At 58.3% G+C, this 13,718-nt stretch overlaps 1 protein-coding gene across 5 annotated transcripts in view; it reads left to right on the top strand.

Moving 5' to 3' along the window:
- Window positions 1–7,480, top strand: part of UBASH3A (ubiquitin associated and SH3 domain containing A) — a 40,788-nt gene extending 33,308 nt beyond the window's left edge. Inside the window, exons 11-14 of one of the 5 annotated variants that reach the window (XM_047847052.1) lie at window positions 68–212; window positions 939–1,045; window positions 3,529–3,635; window positions 6,943–7,480. In XM_047847052.1, coding sequence (XP_047703008.1) covers window positions 68–212; window positions 939–1,045; window positions 3,529–3,635; window positions 6,943–7,080 — 497 coding nt within the window. In that variant the 3' untranslated portion in view covers window positions 7,081–7,480. The other 4 variants (XM_047847051.1, XM_047847054.1, XM_047847053.1 and 1 more) reach the window with 4 other exon arrangements.
- Window positions 7,481–13,718: the final 6,238 nt, after the last annotated feature.

Raw genomic sequence — 13,718 nt, 5'->3', positions numbered from 1 at the left:
TAAGAGACTCACATAAAACCAATCTGGACACTGAGGATTACAAACACTTGTATTCCGTTGGATCCAGAGCTCAAACTGGAGAAAACAATTAAGATAAGAGTGGAACCTGGCATCTTTGAATGGACCAAATGGGAGTCCGGCAAAACCACCCCAACCCTCATGACCCTGGACGAGCTGCAGGAGGCAGGTTTCAACGTCAGCATGGATTACAGGTGGGTCACTCCCTCCCTTTCTGCTGGGGTGGGGCACCTTCGTAGCTCCTGCTCAAGAAGAAACATTCACGACAGCATTAAAGACTGTATTTGGGGGACCACTGCCCTGGGGGTGTGACCAGGGACCAGGACTGGACCCGGCTCTGAACATAATGGGGACAAGTGAGGGATTTTAGTGAAGGAGCAGGGCAGAGGTGGGACGCTACTAAGGGATGGGGCAGTGGGGGGGGGGGGGGCAATTCTCCGTACACCGCCAGAGCAGTAGCCTCGCGGAGGCAGGCCAGAGAGAGCGTGTGCAGGCATCACCTGTGGGTGACAGGGGAGGCGGGGTTTGCTCAGGATTCGAGGAGGAGCAGACACCAAGGGTGGGGGTTCCGGGTCCCTGTGTCAGCAGGAGTCTCGCTAAAACCGACTCTACACGGTTGGACACGGAAGCCCACGGTCGGCCTCATGAGACGCGGGCTCCAGGAGCCCGGCCAGGGTGTGGTCCAGGAGACACAGTTTGTCCTTCTCTGCCACGGCCCACTCTTTGCCGTCACAAACCCTCCTGGGGTTCAGTGAGCGTACTTGCTAGAGAGATCTAACGTCGGCCCTCGGCCTGCTTGGGGCCCACGCTGGACTGTCACGTGGACCTAGAGCCCCGCCCTCCCGGAAGGGCGTCTCCTTCTCCCGATGACCACACGGCCAGCAGGCCGGCGTGGCAGCCACCCCCGTCTCCTCCTCCAGGCCTGCGTTTCCCCTCGCCTCCCTCATGCCGGCCGAGAGCTATGATGAATATGTGAACAGGTGTGCGGTGAGCGTCGGATGGATCACCAGCATACGCCCACGGGATGGTAAGGGCCTCCCACGTCCCCCAGCCCCCAGCCCTGGGGATGGGCAGCCCCCCGGGGAGGTGGGGTCTTACCTCTGGGGTGGAAACTGGCCAATTTTTAGAGTTTAGGAAAGCCCCAACCTCGTCCGCCCCCTCCCCAACCAACAGTGTCACACGGAGGCCTCTGTAGTCACCGGGCGCGTGGCCACATACCTGTCACCACCCGGGGGTGGGGGGGGTCCCAATTCTGTCACCGAGAGCCGATGGGATCCAGGATGGCAGGGTCAACACAAACCGCTCGTGTCCGACTCCTAGGAAACAAGAGACTAAGAATGGAACGCGAACCAGATGTCAGGTCACATTCGAACAAAACGTCTGTACATGTAGACAGTTGAGACCGTTAGAGAAACCTGAATACGGAATTTGAGTGTGGAGTCTGATTGTGGACATGCCTGAGAAACCGTGTGAATTCTGTTAGGTGTGACGGTGGCAGGCTGGGCGTGGCAGGGTGGGAAGCGGTCACGTGAAGGGGCGGTGTAGCTCATGGATGGTGCGCGATGTGCCGATGTCACGCCATTGCGGCTCCGGGATGCGTTAGACCCCCCTGTGGGCCTACTGGGGGATATTTGAAAACATCCGTGGTAAAAGTTGACACGTAACCCTTTAGAATTTTAAGTTAGCACGCTGAACATCAGCGACGTGTCAGAGACCAAATAAAACGTCGTGGGGAAAATCCAAGCGAAGAAGGCACGCACTCTGCCCTCAAAGAGTTTGGAGATTGTTGGGGAAAGGCATGACATCCAGAATATTAGGAGTTTTGAATAACACGAGGAAGAGTCTCCGAGGCAGTGAGAGACCACCAGACCCGCTTCCCCACCTGGTTATCCTTCGTCCCTCATCCCGCAGACTCAGAGATGTCTGCTGACGAGGGAAGACCGTCTCTGCTCTCAGGGAAGAGCTGAGCACCTGGCCTCCCCAGACAGTCCCAACGCACCAGGGGGACACGCTCCCTCACATCCCGTAGGAAGAGACCCAAACCTTGCCGCGCCCAGCTCCCCCAAAGGCAGCCGGCCACGAGGCTGCTTTACAAATGGCCCATTTTGACCGGTTGGCACCCTGGGAATGTGCTTCCGGAAGCCACACCTTAGTGGCATTTGGTTGATTCTCAGACTCCTGTTACGCACAGTTACTGCGACAGAGCGCCTCAGGACAGACGGTGACATGAGAGCCTTTTGCTGTACAACGGGGGCCCGTCCTCAGGCCACCGCTGTCCAGCTGCTCCAGTTCGAGCCTCCGTCCTGAGCTGAATTTCAGTGTCCACAGGATGCTCTGCCCTTCCGAGGACACTCCCCCCGTTACAGGGGTGAGGCCTTCCGGAACAGGGATGGGGATCTGCTCAATCAGCTCCAACCCCTCTGAACACTGTCTTGTGACGCTCACCGCAGGCAACACAGCCCATCCGTCCCCATGTGGCTGAGGCTGTCAGGATGCAATGCTTGAGGGACAGGACAAGTCGGATTTGGAAGGTGAGCGGTGCCGGAGAGGGGACAGCATGAAGCAGGTGGGAGCGTGACAGGTGTGGCCAGCGGCAGAGGAGGAGTAATAACTCCAGGCGGGCTGGAGGGTAAGAGCCGACCCCACCGGTCCCCGGGCAGACGTTATCTGTGAACTGGTCACCGTCCTGCACAGCCTGGCGTCACCTCCATGCACACCCCATGACTCTGCAGCCCAGAGGACTGAAGCCTACGTGCCCACGTCACCCGAGCACCGAGAGCACAGACCCAGAGTCGAAGCCGTGCGTCTGCCTCCCAGGCGGCATCCCGGCTGCCACCGCACCATGACTTCAGAGGCCAGAGATGTGAGAGCGGAATTAACAGGAAATAGTACATCAGGGCTTCGGTCACGCTGGAGAATTCAGTGTCAGGAAGCAGCAAGAATGAATTGTTCTGTGTCGGCCAGAACCTTCAGGGGAAGCTCTGCACCCGACTGCCTCCTCCAGGTGGATCCTGTGGGGCCGGCCACAGCACCTCGTGGACCCACCAGGACCCGCCAGCTCCCCCAGCTGTGACTGGTCCCCGCGGCAGTCACGCCCGCCGGCAGAAGACTCGCTCCACCCGTGGACTCGGGGTGTCGTTATTGAAGCGAGAGGCATCAGCAGGCTCATGGTGGCTGATGCCTCTCAAGCTGAGGGACCCAGCCTGGGAGGCAGCCACCATATCCCGCAAGAGGTGGTCCCTCAGGTCACAGCACAGTCCCATCCCCGAAGCTCCCGACAGGCGCAGCCACCCCAGAAGGTGCACGAGGACGTAATACAGCAGGGACCGTGCACACGCACGGGGGACCCGCAACTTGGGGTTACCTGCCGCACCGCTTCCGACCCGGGATCTCTCAAGGCTTTGTGTACCCCGGGGGTGATTCCACCCGACGACTTTGGGGACTCTCGTTCTACTAGAAGGCGCTCTCCGTGCCTGCTCTGACTCCGAGGTGTCCCTTTCTGTACAGTAGGCGTCATCCTGATCGTGGGCCACGGCTCAGCGCTGGACTCCTGCACCCGCCCGCTCCTTGGGCTGCCTCCCCGCGACAGCGGAGACTTCGCCCAGCTCGTGAGAAAGGTATGTGCCCGCCCCTTCCTCCCCTTCGGGCCGTGAAGTCAAGCACCCCGAGCACACGGGGTCATCACGCTCCCCTCTCAGAATGAAAGCAGGCGTCCAGACAACCCGGGGCAGCAGGGACGCCCCCCACCCCACCCACCCTGTGTCCTGAGAATGTGTGCACCTGCTCTTACACAAAGGGCGGTCCTGGGTGGGGGGCTGATGGGAGCGGTTTGTCATTTTTATCATCATTATGGCAACTTTGGCCATTTGCTGCCCAGATAATATGAAAAATAAGAAACAGGCAGTCCCTGTAGTGGACCAGATGGTCCAGTGAGTAGTAAGCCATGTGGATACAAGGACAAAGGACAACTGCGGGGCTGGCTTGCTCTGGGGACCCAGGGGCAGGGGGTGGGGGGCTAGAGGACAGAAAGGAACCCCCACCCTTCGCCTTTGGAGTCAGCCCACCATGGAACACACAAGCACTTGTGGTGACGGCCGGCATGTCTGGGGCCGGGCTGAGGCTCTGCAAACACTCACAAGAAAAGCTAACAGGTGACGGATGTGTAGAGAAGGGTGGTGAGTGGTCTGCACCGACCTGTTGACCGTCACCCAGTGAAATGACTCAAGGCAGGCAAACTGGGAGCTCAGACACACCCCCTGCTCCTGCACCGAAAATCTACTCAGGGCCAGACTTGCCCACTGTCCTTGGCCTTTTTATCAAACTAATTGGCCAGTGACCTTGAGGCCAGGAGTACAGTGGCATAAACGACACTTGGGATGGGTGATGGGCCCCTGAGCTGGTTCCTTTGTGCAAAATCGTCACAGGACCACGACCAGCCCCAGCTTGTTTGCAGAGGGGCAGCCCCGTGCCCTGCCCGGCCCACACGGGCTCTGTGCCTACGCAAAGTTCCCGGCTTTCAGAGCCCCTCCCTGCCTGCCAGAGAAAGCCAGGTCCTCCCTCACGGGGGGCGAGTCAGAGAGCGATACCTGCGTGCACCCTCTCTCTTCCCATTCACTTTCCTCTGGACCTGAGTGGAAGCCCCTCAGAGTGCCCCCGAGGTGGGCTTTCCCAACTGTGACCCAGATGTTCCCGAGCCCTTAGGGGTCCTGGGCCACCGACTACCACTCTCCGAGTACAGGGCTCGAGGCCACACTGGGTGAAGATGCACTTTTCTGGGGTTTTCCTGGTCGGCCCCCGCGCACCTGCTCCCCGTCTGTTGCTCTAGCCCCTGTCCACCTCCCCTGTGCTCCCGTCCTGCCTGCTCCTGCTCCCGCACCCCTCCCCCCTCTCCTGGGGCTCCAGGTCACCCCCACGATGGCCACCGCACATGCCAGCTGCTGACCGTTGCATGTGGAGGCTGTTCCAAAGCCCTATTAGTCTTTGCAGCCCCATTCCCACCCACTGCCCTGACCCTTGGCCAGCCTTGAACTTCCAAATTCCTCTGACATTTTTATCCTGACACTTTGGTGCCCGCCCCACCCCATCCCCAAATAAGCTGCACTCGCCTGCACACAGCAGAAATTTACCAAAGGGCTCTGTGGAGCCACGGGCCTTCAAATCGAGGGCAGATGGAAACAGATCGTTCACGACCTTCCCCTTGCCCACCCCATCACGCTGCCTCCCCGTGTACACACACACGCACACGCACACACATACACTCACACGCATACACACACAACCACACTGGTGTACATGTGCACGCACATAGATGCATACACATATGTGTGTACACATACATACATGTGTGCGTATGCATACACACATGTGTGCACTTGTACAGGCACACGTGCATACACATGCACGCACACATACATGCACGCACACAGGTGCACACACATACACATGCGCATCACACACATACGTACACACACATACACACACATGCACACTGGTGTACACGTGCACACACATACACAGGCACATGCACACAGGGGTACACATGTACACGTATGCGTGCACATGCACACGTATATACACATGCATGCACACATGTGTGCATGCACACACATACACTCACAGACACAGATGCACACAGGTGTACACACAGGTACACACGTACACATGTGCGTGCATATACGTGTATACACATATATGTGCATGTGCACGCATGCACACATACATGCATGCGTGCATACAGATGCACTCATGCACACATACACACGCGCATGCACACAGGGGTACACATGTACATGTATGCATGCACACACGCACACATATATACACATGCATGCACACATGTGCACATGCACACACATACACTCACAGACACACATGCACACAAGTGTACACACAGGTACATTCACACGTGTGTGTACATACACATGCATGCACACGCGCGTACACATGTACATGCATATACGTGTGTGCACATACATGTGCACATGCACACATGCACCCACACAGGTACACACATGCATATGCGCATGCACACAGAGGTACACATGTGCATGTATGCATGCACACACACATACATAGACATGCATATGCACATGTGCACATGCACACACATACACTCACAGACACAAATGCACACAGGTGTACACACAGGTACACGCACACGTGTGTACATGCACCTATGCATGCACACACGTGTACACATGTGCGTACATGTACGTGCATGCACACACACGCACACACGCATGCACAGTCTCTCTAAGTAGGAGAGAGTCATCCTGAGTCAGCGCCATCATTCACGTGGACCCCCACCGCATGTTGGAATTTCTGCAAATTTTGTCTCACCAAGAAATTTCCAGACACCAAAAGAGAGAAGAAAAACAGGAAAGCAAAACATGCAAACCACAACAGCAACAACAAAGCCTTAAAAACAAAGATTTCCACAAACACATTCATTTTACAGATGAAGGGATTAAGGTCTAAAGTCTCACCTTGCGGTTTTTTCCTGGGCTCTGAAAACGCCTATATCTTTTTGCGATGCCAACTTTGAGAATGTAAGTCACTCTTCAAGCTGTAGCCTGGGCACCGTTGAGCCTCGGGCAGGGTACTTCTGGGCCGCGGGGCGTCCTGGGCACCGTGGATATCAGCAGCATCCTTGGCCTCTGCCCGTTAGATGCCAACAGCACCCCCAGTGCCACCGGCTTATTGCTGGTCCGCAGACACCGCCCTGGTCCGTGGGAGCGAGGGGCGCGGCCCCGCTGGGGACGGCTGTGTGAGGCGCCAGCATCATGTTTCAGGCAGCGGTGCCAGCGAGGGCCCATCGTGCCCACCTCCCGGGCCCAGCAGGGCCTGTCTGTTGGGTCTAGAGCGACGATAAAATCGATCGACCTCCTGCAAGATATTAACAAGTGATTGAAAACTCTGTCCTAGATTCCTTCTCTGGGTATGTGCTTCTGCGAAGAAAATAAAGAGGAAGGGAAATGGGAGTTGGCGAACCCTCCCGTGAGGACGCTGACCCACGGCTCGAACTCCGCGTTCAACTGGAGGAACTGGATCCCGGGCAGCTAAGAGACTCGCTCGTGCTCTGCGCGGCTCGTGCCGAGGAGGCCCAGCTCGCGGCGGGGCTGGGCGATGCCGGCGTTTGAGGGGGTCCCACGCCCCCTCAGTGTGATTTGTAGACGCACAAGACGCACTTTCACGTCCCAGGACGTTCAGCCACCTGCCGCCACCCTCGTAGCCGCCGCAGGTGGACCTCTGCCCTGCGAGCTCAGACCCTGTAAGGTGTGGACGTGCCGCGTGGCCCGGAGGGAAGCGGGTCACCGTGACCCACCACAAAGGACAGAAGGACCTGCCCACTGTGGCTCGTGGGTCCCCCGTCATTCTCCCGGTTCTGTTTCAACCCCCTTTGGGCTATGTCTACACAGACCCAAAGGGGGCGTAATATGCAATAAAATCTCACCAGAAACCACCCACCGGCTGGAAATCAGGGCCCCGCAGCTCGCGATGCCCGCTCCCCGGGTACCGGTTCTATCGCCACACAGTAAGTCACCACGGAGCGGCGGTCAGGGCTCTGCAGGTCGGGATTCCTCAGACAGGTCAGCGGACTCCGTGGCCCCCAGAGGCTGTGGGGGGTCCGTCTCCTGGCCGTTCCCGGCTGCAGAGACCCCTGCCCTCTCCGCCTCCATCCGCACACGGAGCGTCTTCAGGTCTGTCCCTGCCCTCCGCTTGCACCGCCTCACACCCTCACACCCCCAGCCCCCTGCGGTAAGGTCTCTTGCAGTTATGGAGGGTCCTCCCGACAGTCCGGGACGATCTTCTGCCTCAAAATCTGCAGCTTAATCCCATCTGCATGGCCCCTTTTGCCCTGTGAGGGACACAGCCGCAGGTCTGGGATTGGGATGTGGATGTCTTGGGGGACAGTCGTCACCCCCCACACCCCACACATGGGGCTGCTCGTACGGGGGCCCCGATATGAGTAGGAGACGCGCTTCCCTCGTCCAGGCCAAGTGGGGGGGGGCGTGGCCTGCCCTGACTCACAGGAACACCCACCGGCACGGGGACACCTGCCAGGATGCTGCAAATCCAGGGGTGCCTCTGACTCCGAAGCAGCTGGTCCAGGTGGCTGATGGGAGTCTCTCCCGTGGTGTCCTCTGCCCCCACCACCCACTGGTCACAGCGGACCCCACCGCCAGTGCACTCGGTGCCCCAGACAAAATCCCACCACGGTGCGGTGAGCCCGACTGGACTCCCTGCTCTCCCACCGCGCTCCAGTTCTGACATTTCATTGTCGCGACGGGGGACCGTGGCTGACCCGTGCCTGGCCTTTCTCAGGGAAGTGCCCGCCCCGTCCCCAGCTGTCCCCTGCTGTCTCCCGGGCAAGGCTGGGGCCACGCAGTCCGTGGAGCTCTTGAGGAGCAGAGACGGTGAACCCAGAGTGGACCCCGGAACCCGCACAGGAAGCGCCACATCCCAAGGGACACACACAGGCTTTGGAGTCTAACTGTGGAGAGGAAGACAAAGGTGTCTGTCCCTTGCTTTACTTACTCGTGACATCATTTTTCTGTCTCCAAACATAAAGCAGTTTAAGGGTGACACAGAAGAGAGAGCAGAGGGCGGCCGGCTCACAGGCGGCTCCCATATCTGGTCGACAACACAGTCTCGGGGAAACAACCTTGCACGCGTCCCAACAGGAACTGACCAGAAAGCCAATGGGTGCCCTGGGGCACCTCCTACGGGTCCGTCCTGCCTCGGAGCACCCGGACGGCCGCCCCTTTCTCTGCAGCAAGTATGTGACTGGGAAGAAGTATTTCCTTGTTTTCTCTCCCGGATACCCCCTGGTGCCACCCAGACACTACTAATCATGATGATGATTAAAAACCTTACAAATCAAGCAAATGGCATTTAAATAGTGGCCCCTTCTTTGGGGGCGGTCCCAAGGTGTCTGGATTTACCCTTTCAGGAGGGAGGCTTCTGGGTCACAAGCCCCTGACCCTCCTCCTTGCTGAGCTGCTGGTGGGGGTGGGCGAGGGACGGAGAGATGGGATTGAATCTCAGATTCCAAGGCCAAAGTGCAAGAAACGTGGGGCGCCTGGGTGGCTCAGTTGGCTAAGCATCTGACTTCAGCCCAGGTCACGATCTCACAGTTTGTGGGTTCGAGCCCCGTGTTGGGGTCTGTGCTGACAGCTCAGAGCCTGGAGCCTGCTTCAGATTCTGTGTCTCCCTCTCTCTCTCTGCCCCTCCTCTGCTCACGCATTCATTCTCTCTCTCTCTCTCTCTTTCAAAAATAAACATTTAAAAAAAACCTATAACAAAAATGGCAAGAAATGCCATTTTCTTTCTATTCTAGAATTCTGGTCCCCGCTAGCCCCTCATTCTGACACAATCACAGGAAAGCCCAGTTCTGTCACTTTTGGCTTCCAGAACGAGCCTCATCATAAGCACGGGACCCTGAGAACAGAGCCGCCCGGCAGAAGGGTGGGAATGGAAGTTTATCGTCAGTTGGTTCCAGTTTTCAGTTCTACGAGCAAGGAGCCCGGAAACCCAGAACGATCCCCTAAGCTCTTGGAGGGTCTGTCCAGCACCCCTGAGTTTGTGAGCCTAGACTGACCCCTGCTGACGTCCTCTGGAAATGCTTGCCCTATTACCGCGGCGCCCCCCCCCCCCCATCAGGGCCACCCAAAGAGCTCCCCGCACGTCTGCTGCCTGCCCTGATGTGGCGAATAATTTGTGCACGGTCACCAAAGCCCCCCTCCGCCCCACCACGGGCCGTTTCGAAGATGAAAGCAGGGGGGAGGGGAGGGGGGGAGAAACAGCAGCAAAGGATAGGAACCTGAGCCTGCTCTGATGGGGCACCTGGTGCCTCAGAGACACACGTGTGTGGTGACAGGCCGGGGGCCACCGTCCCCTGGCAAACACCCTCCCCCGTGTTGCCCGAGAAGAAACAGCCATCGTGATTTCTCCCTGGAACGAGTCTTATCTTAGAACCGAATGCGAGATCGCTTTTTTTAGACGTGAGTCATGTTGGCGAAGTTTGCAGGCTGAACGGTGTGCCCCAAAATTCATAAGCTGACGGCCGGGCCCCAGCACCTCAGGAGGTCAAGGCCGGGTCTTTAAAGAGGCGATTGAGGTAAAGCGAGGTCGCTAGGGTGGCCCTGATGCAACCTGGCCGGTGTCCGCGGGAGGCAGACCTAGACTGTGGTACTTTGTCACCGCAGCCCCAGGACGATGCGGTGCGTGAAAGTACCAGTATAAACACCAAAAAAAGGTACAGCTCTGGACAGCTGGGCATGGGCCACATCGCACAGCTCAGCACAGGGCGCGTGGCAAACGGCACCATCACCCGAGCCTGTTAAATGCCCATCTCCGTGCACCACCTCTCCTGACCTTTGCTTTTTCTTTTTGTCCTTGCTTTTCAGCATGAAACATAAGAGTTCGACCCCGCGTGGGCAGATGAGGTTAGCGTGAGGGGCAAAGGCAAGAACACGAGTCACCCGCGTGGCCTCCCGCTCCAGCCTTGGGGAAGAGCTTTGTCGCGGTGTTTCCTGGGCTCCTCTGTCCCCGCTCCACGCGTGCCGGGAGCCTCCAGGGGGCTCGTGGTGCTCAGGAAGGAGTCTGTGTGACACAGCCCCCCCAGCTTCCTTGCAGAGTCCACGGCCCTTCCCAGCCCCCCCTGTTCCGGAAGCCTCTGCTGCCTTAGCCAGCCTGCCCGCCGGGAAGAAGGCCAGGAACCCACCTGGGGTCACCACCCAGTGCTCCCAGAGCCTCCAGTGCCCGGCTGGAGGGAGCGGGCTTCTCCGCTCTGACTCCGAGCCACTTTGTCACCTGGTCTCAGGGGCTCACAAAATCCTGCTGCACCCTTCAGAGCCCCAGATCGGCGCAAGGAGTCGTGGTGGACGGAGGTGGGCAGCACAGGTCTCACTCCGCACACACCCAGAGCCCCTCCCCCCAGCCCGCACACTCAAGGCAAGCCGTCTATATTTGCAGACGCCAAGACCACGGCCCTGGAACCCCAAGAAAACCAACCGAAATCCTAGAGCCACAGGAAGCGAGTTCAGGAAGTGCCTGAGCTCAAACATAAAGCCCAGACGTTGGTGGATGTCGTGCACGCCGACATCGCCAGGACACGTGGTGACGGGAACGGCCCGTTTGCCCAGCACCGACAGCAGAACGTAAAATGCCCAGGAACACGCTTGCGGGAACACCTGAGCACATAAACGTGCCACTGAGGGGCACGGAAGAAGGCCCACTGGCTGGGCAGGTGCACCGTGTTCCTTTGCAGCAAGATTCGACACCCGGAAGGCGACGTCTCCCTGCGCCAATCCGCAAAGTGACCACGGAGCCCCTGTGATCACGACTCACCTGCAAAGCTGTGTGTCCAGGGTTTCGAAATCTCAGCACCGCTGACTTCTGGGGACGACAACTCTTCGTTGTGGGGGGCTGTCCTGGGCATCGTGGGGGGTTTAGCAGCACCCCTGGACCTGATCCAGTGAGATGCCAATGGCACCCCCCCTTGACAGTTACAGTAACCAAAAATGCCTCCAAATCTTGCTAAATATGCCCTGGGGAGCAAAACCGCCCCCTGCTGAAAACCCCTGACGTGTCCCCTTCGGACAGGTGCCGAGAGCCCTGGTCCCCGGTGGTGTGTCAAGGCCCTCGGGCACACACATGACGGCACAGGTGCGCGGGGGAGCCTGGAATAACTATTTCACACCCTGGCTGAATCTACACACTATTATGGACAAAAGCCAGGAAAAAAATAATAAGTCTATCTTTTTTTTTAATGTTTATTTACTTTTCAGAGAGAAAGAGAGAGAGAGAGACAGAGCATGAGCAGAGGAGGGGCAGAGAGAGAGGAAGACACAGAACCCAAAGCAGGCTCCAGGCTCCGAGCTGTCAGCACAGGGCCCGACGCGGGGCTCGAACTCACAAACCGTGAGATCGTGACCTGAGCCGAAGTCGGACGCTCGGCCGACTGAGCCACCCAGGTGCCCCTCTTTTTTTTTTTAATGTTTATTTTTGAGAGAGGGGGTGCATGAGCAGGGGAGGGGCAGAGAGACGGGAGACAGAGGATCTGAAGCTGGCTCTGCACTGACAGCAGGGAGCCCAATGTGGGGCTCGGACTTAGGAACCGCGAGATCATGACCTGAGCCGAAGTCAGACGCTCAACTGACTGAGCCACCCAGGCGCCCCAGAATATGCCTATATCTTGAGTCGAGCGGCTCGTGATGTTCCGAAGGGCAGGGTTCCGTGAAATGAAGACGGAGGACGTCCAGGCACGAACCAGGCTTTCGGAAGCATGCGGGTGAAGACGTGAGCCCAGGTGGGGACACCTTGCCAGGGCCACCAAAAACAGCGCCGGCCAGCCAGAGGAGGGGGCCGCTCTGCCGTGGCGCCTGCATCCGGATGACAGCAGAGCCTGATTTGACCAAGCCCCCCGCCCAGACTCTCGATCTCGAAAGCGTGCCAGGATCATCTGGAGCCTGCAGAGTCCTCGGGCGGGGGGCACGATCCCAGCACCGCAGATGCTCTGAGAGAGGAGTCTTGTCAGCCCCATCTGGTGCAGGCATGAGGATTTGTGGAATTGCAGCAAACAGGTTCCGCTAATGAGGGAGACGGTGATCGGTCAACATAAATGAACATCAGCCACAATCTTGGGCAAAGGAATCACACTGGGACTCAGGACACCTGGGCTTGGGCCCCCATTCCGTCTCTCGCCCATTGTGACTTTAGCTGCAGGCCAGCCGGGTCACAGCCTCCCATCCTCTGTCCCGGAAGAATCTTCCGAGTGGTGAGCCGTGGTGGCCTGATCTGGAGTGTGTGCGGTGTCGGCCGGTCCCCATGGTGTACCTGCTCCCCCCACCCCCACCGTGGCTGATCATGAGCCACCAGTGTTTTAACAGCTCGTTTGGAAAATGCCTGAAAATGTAGGAATCCGCTCTCATGAGCGGGTGTGAGCCGACTTCAGCCCCCCGCTGACAGTAAGCATGAACCTGGCTCTGTGGGGAGAGGTCACCTTTAGCGAGAAGGTGCTTGGACAGGTCTGCCGGGGACCCGGGACAACACAGCATGTGCTTCAGGCTCCGCCCCCTTCCCCCGCCAAGGAAGTGAACAGTCTCCCCAGTGGGGATCGGGGCGGGGGGAGAGGGGCCGCGATCTGGGCTCGGGCAGGGCCAGGAGAGGGGAACAGGGACACTGGATCTGGGAGGGTAGCAGTGCTGGGGAGGAGAGTGGGCGAAAGGCCACGTGGGATCCCTCCAAGGCTATGCCTCCTCCAAGCTCCCCCCAGCAGCCAGCGACTCTGGCGCCCGGACCAAGCCTGCAGGGAGCCCGACTCCTTGCCTCCCCACCCGCCCTGTTCAACTGGATGTCTCTGCCTCTCCTGGCGGCATTGGCTCAGCCACGCCAGGAAGCCACACACTTCTGCCAAGGCGAGACGAAGCCAGCACGTCAGGTTTACTGACAGTGAATTTGCAGGCGGGCATCGGACTATTAAGTCGGACGGAATCTTTAGAGACGTGAGGGATTTTACAGATGCTCCATCACAAAGTGTAACCAGAAGCCGGCTGTGTCAAAAGGTGTTTGTAAGCTGCCGCGGAACATTTCCGGAATCGCTAACTTTTCATCCCCATTTGGTTCCAAGCAGATGCTACTTGCAGCTGTTGAGGACCATATGCTCCTAAAACTCGAGCCCACAGAATAAGCCAAGA

Source organism: Prionailurus viverrinus, unplaced genomic scaffold, assembly GCF_022837055.1.
Source record: "Prionailurus viverrinus isolate Anna unplaced genomic scaffold, UM_Priviv_1.0 scaffold_42, whole genome shotgun sequence".
Classification (NCBI taxonomy): Eukaryota; Metazoa; Chordata; class Mammalia; order Carnivora; family Felidae; genus Prionailurus; species Prionailurus viverrinus.
Note: the sequence above shows the minus strand (reverse complement) of the source record. Positions and strands in the feature narration are given on the sequence as shown.